The 12,236-nt window shown below is 32.9% G+C and overlaps 2 protein-coding genes across 2 annotated transcripts in view; both read right to left on the reverse strand.

Annotated features, from left to right (window-relative positions):
- The window catches only part of Prosalpha3 (Proteasome alpha3 subunit), a 248,723-nt gene that overhangs the window by 133,603 nt on the left and 102,884 nt on the right, over positions 1–12,236 (reverse strand). The gene's annotated exons all lie outside the window — the stretch shown is intronic.
- Sha (shavenoid) overlaps positions 186–12,236 on the reverse strand; it is a 65,156-nt gene continuing 53,105 nt past the window's right edge. The window contains exons 4-10 of the mRNA XM_064217749.1: positions 9,608–9,757; positions 5,495–5,605; positions 5,084–5,217; positions 4,519–4,687; positions 3,677–4,119; positions 3,378–3,602; positions 186–3,258 (exon numbers count right to left, since the gene is read on the reverse strand). Coding sequence (XP_064073819.1) covers positions 796–3,258; positions 3,378–3,602; positions 3,677–4,119; positions 4,519–4,687; positions 5,084–5,217; positions 5,495–5,605; positions 9,608–9,757 — 3,695 coding nt within the window. The 3' untranslated portion in view covers positions 186–795. The remainder of the gene's footprint in view (positions 3,259–3,377; positions 3,603–3,676; positions 4,120–4,518; positions 4,688–5,083; positions 5,218–5,494; positions 5,606–9,607; positions 9,758–12,236) is intronic.

Genomic DNA, 12,236 nt, shown 5'->3' on the forward strand with positions numbered 1-12,236 from the left:
AGCGTACAGCTATATAAATAAGCCAAAAAGTTTTTACTGATTTTTTCAAGTACGTCTAAATTTGGACATATCTTACAAAGTAATTTACTTCTAAAATAGCTTCAGTAAACTTTAATTATCGAATACCAGTTTGTAAATGTCACGTATTTGTATTGGACCATCTCGGTTCTCGGTACGAAGTGAGTTCTCACTTCGTATTTCACTCCTAAAATATTGATGAACGACATTTCACAATCGTGTTCTGTGATTAGTTTCGACTTTGTTCGTACAGAATATCTCTACACGATACTGTATTATATTACAATCTGGTTTATCCTTAATCGCTTGTTCCCAACATGCTGCAACTAAATAATTTGCTCTATTACATTACGGAGAGGAATAAAATATATTGCTTTAAGCGTGCACCTCTCCGGAGCAAGCTTATCTTTTGTCAGGTACTAGGAAGCTAATCAGTGCCGCCTGACTCTACAAATGCATATTTACAGAATAATTATAGCAAGTTTCTCTAAGTTTCAGTTTATCTAAGTTTAGATTACCTTAATAATAATAACGTTTATTTACATACACTATCTATTTTTTACATTTCTCAATATTTCGATTATTGAAGTATATTATTATATTAAATCTATTATTGCATTGCACTTCCGGCCATTCGTTTTATTAAAACTAATTTATAATCTAAATAATATAAGGGTTATATTTATAATATCTATTATATAATTATTTAATCAATTATAACTATTAAACTATTCTATGATTGGTATTATTGCACACTGATAGTTTTATTGCACAACATTACTGGCTTTCACTTCTAGCTTTAACTTTTTTTTTACTATCACTCAACATCTTAATAGAGTTCTTTTCATCACATTGCTGCTTCTGACAGTTACCGAAATAAACTGAGTGAGTTTCTATACTTTCAGCACCAGATTCACTTCTAGCCTCGTCCTCGGTACCGTCACTTTCGCTACAACTGGCTATTTTAGCAATCACAAGTTTTCTAGGTACTTGCTTTGAACTTGTCGAATCGCTACTGAGATAGCCTGAATCGTCGATGTTCGAACCCTTTTTGCGACGAAATTTTGTTCTGTGTTCGCTTTTTTGCCCTCTTATAAAAGTATTAGTATTAATTCCTACGTTACGGCAACTTGACGTTCTTATAGAATTCCTTTCCTTATCTACTTTAGTCTCGTTTTGTGTTTTTCTTATAAGGTTAACATCTTCATACTCGGCGTACTGTGCATGGTCTGATCCTCTTATTGGACTGCAAGAAGGCACAGAAGCTGAACTACCATGGGAAAAATTCCCGCAAACATCAGACTCTGTTATATTTGTAATACATTTTCTTGGACTGAGACTTCTACAATGTACACTATTAAGTTCAGCGCCTATATTGTCACATTGAACGCGTCGTGGTGGTAATGTTGGTTTTTCGTAAATAGAATTGTCCTCAGTTGGTGGTAATGGTGGCAATATATCTGGACGAGCTAAACTTTTAAGCTGTTTAATAGTAGGTGGGGTGCACTGACGTTGTCTCTTCGAATGTCTCAGTTCTAGAGTTAACAGTCTACCTTCTTCGGACGTATTATCCCAATTGTCATCTGTCGTTTCTTCTAGAGATTTTGATCCGCTATATATTTCGGAAGATAGTTTGGTACGATTAAATATCTGTCTTTGAAAGTCGTTGTCATTCCTTAAACTATTAAACTTATTTATCGATTCAATTTTGCTGTTGCTTTTAGTAAAAGTACCGCTACTTCTAAGTTGTATTTGTTGACTTTTGTTTTCAGTATTACCAATGTTTTGCAAAAGATCCCTTCGACTAAATTGAATATTTTCTATTATTTCTTTATGCTTTGGATGTTTACGATCTAACGTATCTGGTTCGAATCCGTCAGATTCGTGGATTCTTATATAGTTTTCTGGAGGATCTTTTACTTCTATAGTTAAGCATCCTGGTTTCTCCTCTATATTATCTAATGCCATCAATTTTCTACTTCCCATAGAACATTCAGAGCCACTAGGTGATGTAGGTGTACTATCGAAATTATAGTTATTGTTTACGTACACTTCAGTTACTAAACTATAACTGTTATTTGGCTTTTGAGTTAAATCAGTAGTAGAAACATTTTGTAAATTTGTTGTATTTATACCTATAGTTTCATAATGATCATCGTCTATACATATATCGCCTTCGGGAGATGGAGTGAGGCTATTACCACTTGAGTTGGTTTTATAAATTGCGTTTCTCATGGTAAGTTCTTCTTCTAAAGGTAAAGCATTGCTTAAGCTTGGACTTGCTTGGGATGATGGGAGATCAGGATATTCGATTGGCGTTGTCTTACGTTTTTGGTTTGAGTTTCTTTCTAGACTATCTGTTTCGTACTCATTACCTGAAGGACTATCTGAAATATTTCTAGAATAAGCGTCTTCTACTTTTTCTTCTATTTTTTGTGTTAATTTTTCATCATCTGAACTGCTTAAATTATACGGCGACCGTGAAAAATTATCGAGGGCTATAGCTTCATTGACCATATCGGGTAAGGCATTTTTGTTTTTCAATGTGTTTCTGGTTCGTCTGTTACTTTCAGATTTCTGCGAGCTTATTTCACAAGAATTGGTACTGGAGTCAAGACCATTAAAATTTGGTAAAGGAATATTGTAATTTCTTAAAGAAGGTTCTGAGCAAACTGATCTTGACGTTGTTCTCCTTTGTGGTAATACGTCGTCTGTTAAGTTCATACTGAAAGATGCACAAAAACTGTTGTGTTTGTGTAGCTTACATGTTGTTTCATTGTTAATTTGCGAAAAATGCGAATTAGCAGAATTTTGATGGGTTGGTTCACAATGGTCATTGTAAAACACATCTTGCTTTACATTGGGAATATTTTCTAACCATTTTTGAATACTATGCTGTTTGTCACCTTTATCACCAAGACAGTTTGAACAATTGGTGGAATTGTATTTAATAACGTTTTTGATGTCGCTGTTACGATTATTTGATTTACACCCAGGACAGCCTAAGCAGTTAGAAGATCTTTTTCTGTTGTTGCCTCTGTTCAGACTAACTATACTACCGCTTCGCTGACTACCTAAGCCATTGTAGAAATTAATACTATTGCCATTTGACGGATATGTTTCCTCTTCAGGTATTTCATTTAACACAGGATTGAAGCGCTTAGCTGCCATTTTTTGTTTTGCTATTGCAATAACTTCTCTAATTTTTGAAAGAAATTCAATCGCAGCAGCTGGTGGGTCCTGAAATGATTAACAAAAATATTATATTTTTATGCCTTATTTAATTGTAATAATTTATTTTATACATACATTTAAATTTTAAAATTAAGGCAATTATTCCGCTTTGGTTCAATACTCACTTGCATTAAATGTGGTTCAAAGTAAGCCGGATTGAAATAAAGTTTTCGTCGTGTTGTTCCCACTGGTCTAGCGATCTCACGATCCTCTATTGTCTCTACTATAGAAACGTGCTCATCTGGTAGACGTTCGATGCTTGATTCATCTCGATGACTTATTTCGTAGCCATCACCTTGCTGTCTTATTTCTTTTGAATTTCTGTGTATTACCGCAGATATTGTTTGATTCTGAAATTAGAATACTGTCACTTAATTTAAATTCTAGGTGTGTCAAAAATATCAAACCAAATTAAAACTCTTACGTTAAATGAATTTTCTTCGCTGTGTAAACTACTATCTGCAAATTCTTCGGAATCAGATAGGTCACTAGAAAAACGTTTATTGTCATGAAACTGTCTATTGCCAAGTCCTGCATTAAGTAATGGATTTTTTTTAATGACTCCCTCATCTTGGCCCATAGAATTTGGCAATATTTGTCCGCGTTCATTACTAATTCGTATTATGTCATGTTCTGTTATTGATAACACATCTTTCTTTAATCCTTTGAGCTTTTTTAAATTACCCTCTTCAGCGGAGGCTTTTCGTCGTTTTTTTATATGCAAGTAAAGAAAAACAGAGGCGACATATATAAGACCGAGAAGTAAGGAACTAATACCAATTACAATATACTCTGTAACTGATAAACCTGATGAACCAGATCCGTCTGATGTCTGTGCGTTTGGAGCGAACTGTACTTCTGTTATATCTGAAAATAATTTATAAAAATGTATAATTATTATCAAACAATTAATGCATTCTCGAGGTACCGGCTTCGTGCGTGTAAGTTAGTTGTTTACATAAAACGTTTATGTCGTTATTTATGAATTATATTTAGATGTATATTATCTTTCCCGTTTCAATGTGGCTTTTGTGAAACCCATTTGAAAATACATTTGTCACTTTTTGAGTTTATTCCATTCAGACAAACAGACAGATACAAGGGAGGTACTTTTTGGTATAACATGTAGAGATATATATTATCATAAATATTAAGATAATCTCAGAGACAACTTGTCTATTAAGCGTGTTTAAATTTTATAACATTCGTAATCCAAGACTGTTGTCTGTATTTTATTGAATTAACAGATAATGTAAGAAGTCTTACTGCTGCTATGTCTTGGTGGTGTTCCTTGTACGCGAAAAGCGACACATGGAGTAAACACACCCCTTAAGTCCAAAGGTGATATTGGCGTGGCAGATATATCTCGACATAGCAAACGGACCACCATAACCCGCCCAGACATTCGCGTTCGCATTTCATCTTCACCACTCCACTAGAATTAAATATATATATTAATAACCACGCGCTCTATTAAAAATAGCAAGGTTATTTGAGAAAACTGTTGCTTCTTAATAAAATATAATATTGGAACATAGTTTAATTAGTTTCCTTATATTTATAAAAATAACTTGTCAATTTTTGTGATATTTTGTAATAGAGCGTGTTGAACATGTAGTTAAAAAAGGGCCCTATATAAAATTAAAATTAAATACACCACAGTTACACTATTACAGCTAAAAAATTACAGATAAAAAAATTACATGTAATAAGTTACATACAGCTAACATAGTAATTAGCAGACTTATTCAAATTTAAAATGTTCATTTATAAATAGCCTTATTTTAAAAAGTAGTACAGATTATGTAATGATTTAGATATCACTCTTTACCTGTAGAAAAGTTCGTCCTTCATCTCGGAATAAACTAAATGGCACATCAGCGTCGAGTGTATTACGTAGGTCCAAGAAGCCTTTACGAGTTAAAAATTGAGCTCCGGAAACCGCACATACTGGTGTCTTGACATCTATAAAGATATTATATTTATAAATATAAATCTGTACTTATATTATAAAACTGAAGAGCTTATTTGTTTTGTTTGAATGCGGTAATCCTAATTATCAATATTTTTGGTTATATGTTTTAGGAACAATCTGCGTTACTTAGTCGATTTAATGGTTAAAGTTTTTTTTTGTTTAAAATTGGCAGAGTGACTACAGAAAAAATTAAATTAACACTGCCATGTACTTTCTACCGAAAATAATCATCGCGAAACGAAGTAATTGAAGGGATACAAAACTTACTGTGAAAAGTAATTTCTCGTGATGGATGTATGATTTGTCCCTTAAGCGGTAAATAGACGAATGGAATTCTTTGCTTGCCGTTTCCAGTTCCAAAGGTCGCCAAAGAACATTCTGAAAAAAAAGACATTTGCTTGAACATTTTGTTTCTTAATCTTTACGATAAACTAATACAATATATTTCCCAGATGTCTGAAAAAGGCTTTAAGTTATTGCTTATTTTATTTTAATTATAATATAATGCTACATATTAATTAGAACATAATAATTCTCGCAAGATTTCGGGCCTGCAAAATTGTAGATATTTCTTGAAATAAGCATTTACGCGTGTTGTGGATTTTTTATAAGTAAGTTAAAATATTTTATATAGGTTTTTAATTAAAATTCGAATTTAAAGAAAAAAATTAAATAATCGACCATAACGCAAAAGGCAGTCGAAGCGCCCCCGATATCATCATATCGTAAGCAATTTTTTTTCAATACGGATCCCTAAAAATTACGCCAATAAATCGTGGCGTATCCGCTATAAGAGATTATTGATTCGCTCGAATCGAATTTTTGCGTTAATTTATCGGGGTTTATTAAAGGAATATATTAATCGCAATATTGCCACAGAAAATAATCCTGTGTACCTAATACCCTAGATCTTAAAATATTGTCAGCCAAAAGCATTAAATGCCTGCAAAGCCGATTATGAATCTGGGTACTTAAAATAACATAGTTCATAACAGTATTCAGGTAACAGTTTCGATTTTATGACACAACTAACCCACAAAGTTTTGTCAGGAATATGTCCAATCAATTAATAAAAATAGTAATTGTCTATAGGATTATCTTAGTACCGATGATAGCATTTTAGCTATCAAGTTCTAAGATACATTTATTTGGATAGTATATTTTAATGCGTTTAAAATCCTTGTGATATTTTCTCTAAAATTACTTTGAATAAAATATAATTCTTTGAGCAATATTTACGATTTTTATTAGAAAATAACTTAATACTGGGCAAAGGTCTTCTTTTGAGAATGGACTGTTGGATTTCTGCATCTGTTAGAATTTCTAAAACCTGGGTTGGATTTATCACATGATATTAGTGGCATTTAGTGAAATGTAATGAAAATAGAAGATGACGGTTACAGTTCGTGGTAGTTAAAAAGCATGTTAATAGCAAAAAAAGTTAAAAAGTAGGTTAAAGAGAGGTAAATCTTATGCTTTAAGCTAACAGACAGCTAAGACCCGTGAAGACTACTGAATTGGAAAAGGACAATAACCTACAAATAATAATAAATGGACATAAAGTTCGGCAATCTTAAAAAAAAAAAAAACAACGATTAAGACTATTAGCTAAATAATTTAGATTGGAAATAACATGAAAAAAAGACTGTTTGAGTAAGACATGAACATTATTTTAGGTACTAATTCGTTTAGTAGTTTCATAACATTATACTTTGTCTTTCTCGTCATTGATTTTTTTATATTAATCTATATTTCTACGATATATAACTTTAACGTTAACGCGGAACGTATCTAGCTAATCTAAATCACGCTATAAATGTTTTTTTTTTATGACGCTTGCTTTATCAACTACTTTATATTAGAAAGAGTTGTCAAGTTGCGACTCCTTTGTATCTGTATTATTATTAGAAGTTTATAGTTTGGATTAGGTATAAATACTCTTTAGACATGATTATATTATAAGGATGTTCGGTATGGAGACTAAATTCACGTACATATATTCAACTTTTTTGCGTACTGTCAAATACGTATATATAGATACTATAATATCATAAATAATAAGTATAATATATTGCCATAGATAATTTTGACTTTTATAGCTTAATTGGGTATATACCTAACAGTGGTGATGATTTCAAAAGCAGAACGTTACAATTAGTATTGAAAGTACACTAAAATAAGAGTAAAGCAAAGCAACAGTAAACATCAGCAACTTATCACATATCTAGCTGGTCATCGTAATATCGTATGTGTCCATACCATCATCTCGACATATTAATGATAAACTTTACACTTATCATTCTATTGATCTTATTCAGAGCCGGATTAGCCATTAAACAGTGTAGACAATTTCTTAGCGGTCTGACTAGATCCCAAGACAGTACGAATAACGGAAAATAGTTGAACTCAAATATTTTATCTATTTGAATAGGGCAATAACATACTGTCATAATATTGAAAAAAAAAACCGCAATTAGAAATAATACATTTTAGGAAATTATAAACGTGTAAAGGGGCTTCGAGATGTTCATCGCCTAGCGGGTCCAACATAGTTAATCCGGCCCTGATCTTATTCGTAATGAAAGCGCGGTGACTTAGCAAAGAAAACAACTTTTAAACTAAACTAAAACTAACTATAAACATGTTGTTCATGTTAACATGTTATGGTGACCTCAAATATACTAAGTCTACATACATAGAAATGACGTATGACTTGCCGAATTATTATTTTGTGTGATACCTTACTGAAAAGAACATTTATTTGCATTTTCTATGACTTGACGTTGGTTGTTATTTAGAAACCTGATACTTTTTACTAGTTGTGTTAGATATAAAAAAAAGTAGCTTAGACCTTCCTAGGGATATAAGCTAACTTCATATCAAATTTCATCAAATTCAACTCAGTGGTTTGGCTGTGAAAGAGCAACAGACAGACAGAGTTACTATCGCATTTATAATATTAGTATAGATAAACAAATCTTCACAGTGCCTTTGTTTTATATCTTAAATTTTTTAATGTCTTGATTTATGATGTATCTGTATGTTTTTATATCCAGCATCACAATCGAAGTAAGTACCTACAGTAATTTATAATTAAAACTTATATTAAAAGAAAACTCTGTATCGGAACATCAGTTTTACAAACATTAGGTATTTATGGTTAGAATAAGATAAATGTTTCTTAACATTATAATAAAAATCTTATTTTCCTTATTAAATAAATCATCTCGAAGTCTGAACTGGCCGCATTAGGCACACAACAAACGATCAATAACCCCAAAACTGAAATTATCAACCGTATTAGTAGCAGTTAAAACAAGACTTGAAGCCAAGTCAATGGAAGACACTATTGAGCCTGTCGCTATCAGACGTCTTAAGCATGCCATAGTTCATTAATGTGCATACTTTGTATACTCATATATGAAACATTTAGTGTCCAAGTGTTAATTTGCTTTACATTCCTAAGAAATGCCGACTTCGAGTGTCCATAAATAGATTTTTAAATACCAGAATTAGATAAGGGAAAATTAAATATTTACATATTGAAATTTCCCTTATCCCTTATTATAGAAGTTTAAAAATAAAATAAGACAATTTTAAGTATCTAATATTTTATGCAAATTTAAAAGATATGACATTGTAAAATGTTGATACATTTAAATTGATTAGAAAATATTTATACCAAAACCGGCTTCTAAATTTTGGCTAGGTAATTTAGAAAAGCTTAAATACTTAATTAAATATCACATTAATCTTGAAACATATAAAATTAATTTTGTTTTGACATAGTATTTCACGATTTGTTTTTGTTCCTAATAAATCGCCAATGCACCATCAACGTTGGGAACTATTGTAACGTCCCTTGTTGCTGTAATTACAGCTTTCTTACTTTAACACAATACTAAGTATAATTTCTATTTGGCGGTAGAGTATGTGTTGAGTCGGTGGTACCTTCGCAGATGGGCTTTCACAAAGCCCTATAACTAAGAAAGTACTAGAGTTGTAAGCATTTTTTGGTTTCCGGTTTCCTTTTAAAGTTATGTTTGGTTTAATGTATTCTGCACGGATACGAAAGAATACTATATAATAATATTTATTTATTTATTTAAGACTTTATGGACCACTACAAAGTAAATGGAACACAAGGCGGGCAGTCAACCTTTAGGTTATTAATTAATAATTTACAATACACAAAAATATACATACTTATATATAAAATCATAGAATAAAAAATCATATTGCGTTACTGGCCAAGAGCACTATCAGTTTGACAATATATCTAGACATAAATAATCTAAACAGTGGAAGTCATATTCAAGGATAAAATGCAAAAAAAAAATATCGCTAGTATAATATTACACGTTTTATTTTTATTTCTACCTGGCAAATCATCGACGCATAGCTCTCGATCTTCTCGAAAGAGCGGCGCACGCTGTGGACACGCGCACGCACAACCGACATCACTGGCATCGCGTACAACCGCTGCGCCCGCGCCGTGTTCCGCGCACTGCGCCGCACCACACTCACTGCCTTAAAACGTCAGGTATCATTAAAATGTTTGAATGTATAATTAAAGAATTCATAGGAAAGTCATGAATAATTTTAATTCTTTGAATAAGTTACGTTTTATGCAATTTTGTTAACACAAAAAGTATATTATTTAGATTTATAATTGATTTAATGACAGATAGCAAGTTGGAATTTACAAAACAGTAAATCAAACTTTTATTTGATGTTGAATTTGTTTGGTTTATATGATACAAAATAAAAAATTGAACAAGACAGCACATATGTTGTCTAATATACAGTTTATTAATAAATATATATTTTCATTATATATATATTCTTTCCGAGTCCTGGTTTCCCCAGACCGGGAACGAGTGCAACACTGTAAAAGCGAGCGCTGACCGAGCTTCGTATTTCCTGTGAATACACCTCCCTCAGAGGTAATCTACCTAATAGACTCAGGCGACCTACGCACGTCCTGAACGACGAAGACGATAGCTTCACTATCGCAAACGCGCCATTCGTAGGGAAAACCACCACACTACACAACTCACACTTACAGCGTTTCCGCCGGCGGAAACGAGGACCCAGACTAGCGACGTCAGTAAATTCTATCAGTGCTTAAATTCACACCCCACCGACTACGTCCTGAGCCGAGGTGTGATCTAATAGGAGACACCCTCAGGACGAACGTCACTCTCGAGCCCAAAAAGGTTCATCTTAAGGCAGAGTTTTAACACTCACCCCAACGTTAAAGTTTTTCGGCTTTCCTTTCCATTTCTACCGTTTAAATTTCTAAAAAACCTATCTGAGCCGATGCTTACTTTACCTTTTTAATCCATACTCCAAACTTCAGTATTATGGGCTATGCAGTTGTAGCTGTGGGTGCATTGTCTTTTTTAAATTTAGATGTTTATATGTAAGTATATTGATCGAATAATTGTCTCTCGTTTTTTCAATGATTACGTACACTACCGTTTGATCCATAATATGAATTTGAATCGAGCTCCTAAGATATTTCTTTAAAATCAGATAATTTAAATTTTAACAATAAATTCGTTTAAAAAATAAATAAAATAAACCTCATTAGACAAATGGTGGTTTAAACACGTGAATCTGAGTCGTAGCCTAAGAGTTCAAACCCGGGAAAGCCCACCTGAATTTCAATGAATTTAGAGCTTAATTCATGTTTACAGTTCCTCTAGTGCTCGGTGGTAAATAAAAACATCGTTAGGAAATTTACAAGTACCAGATAAGGAAAAATCTAGATGTGCATCTAACCAATCCTTATTGGAGTAGCGTAGTTCCAAACCATTTAAATAAGAGGAGACCTAAGCTCTGCACAGAGGCTTTAACAAGTCCATACACATTATACCATAAAGCATACAGATAATAAAAATAACAAGTAAATACTTTTTATCCATTGTATTTAATTGTTAAGAGATGGCTTAGTGGTTAGAACACGTACATCATAACAGATGATTGTGGGTTCAAACCCAGGCAGGCACCACTGAATTTTCATGTGCTTAATTTGTGTTTATAATTCATCTCGTGCTCGACAGTGAAGGAAAACATCGCGAGGAAACCTGCATGTGTCTAATTTCAACGAAATTGCGCCACATGTGAATCCACCAACGCACAATGGAGCACCGTGGTGGAATATGCTCCTAACCTTCTCCTCAAATGGAGAAGAGGCCCAGCAGTGGGAAATTTACAGGCTGTACGTGTCGTATTTAATTGTTGGCCACTTGTGAATACATTTATCTTTCATAAAAGCGGTTAAACCGTCGCTACTGATACCCTACCGTTTGGTCTCGTTAGAATCTATTTACATTCTAAGCCGGTGGTTGCGTTAAGCTTAATTAAACTTGTAAAATAACGATTTCATAGTGCTTGTCGATTTGAAGAGTCGTGTAAGAAATAAACGTGGACAATAAATCATATGAATGCATCTATTAATTTCCTCCCCGTAGTGTTCCACGTATTCGATTCTATACTAAAATTCTTACAGGAAACATAAATTAAATTGTAATAAAAAAAATTCTAAAGTAATTACTGAGACATTTCCAACCGGTGGTTTTACGTTGTATAAAACGATAGTTTTGTAACGTTTAATTAATATAGAAATGTGGAAAAATAATGTCAACACTCTTTCAGGAATTTATAAATGACAGGTTGTCGTCTGCAGTCGTCTCGCATTTTAGGGGTTGGTCGTACGATGTTAGGTAAAAATATCTATGTCCTTCCTTGGAGTTTAAGCTTTCTTACTAAATTTCATTAAACTAGAGCAACAGGCAAAGAGACGGTTACTTTCGCATTTATAATATTAGTATTGATTAATTTTCGCCACAAACAAAAGCATAGTTCCTTTATTCATAAGCCTATGGACTGGCAATACAAAACGACCGGAAGGAGGCCAGATGCAGGATAAACTGCTGCTGAGTGCTTTACAGGCACTCCGAGCCACGACATTATAAACACCTAATTTCAAAACCCTCATGAC

This window comes from Vanessa tameamea, chromosome 18 (genome assembly GCF_037043105.1).
Source record: "Vanessa tameamea isolate UH-Manoa-2023 chromosome 18, ilVanTame1 primary haplotype, whole genome shotgun sequence".
Taxonomy (NCBI): domain Eukaryota; kingdom Metazoa; phylum Arthropoda; class Insecta; order Lepidoptera; family Nymphalidae; genus Vanessa; species Vanessa tameamea.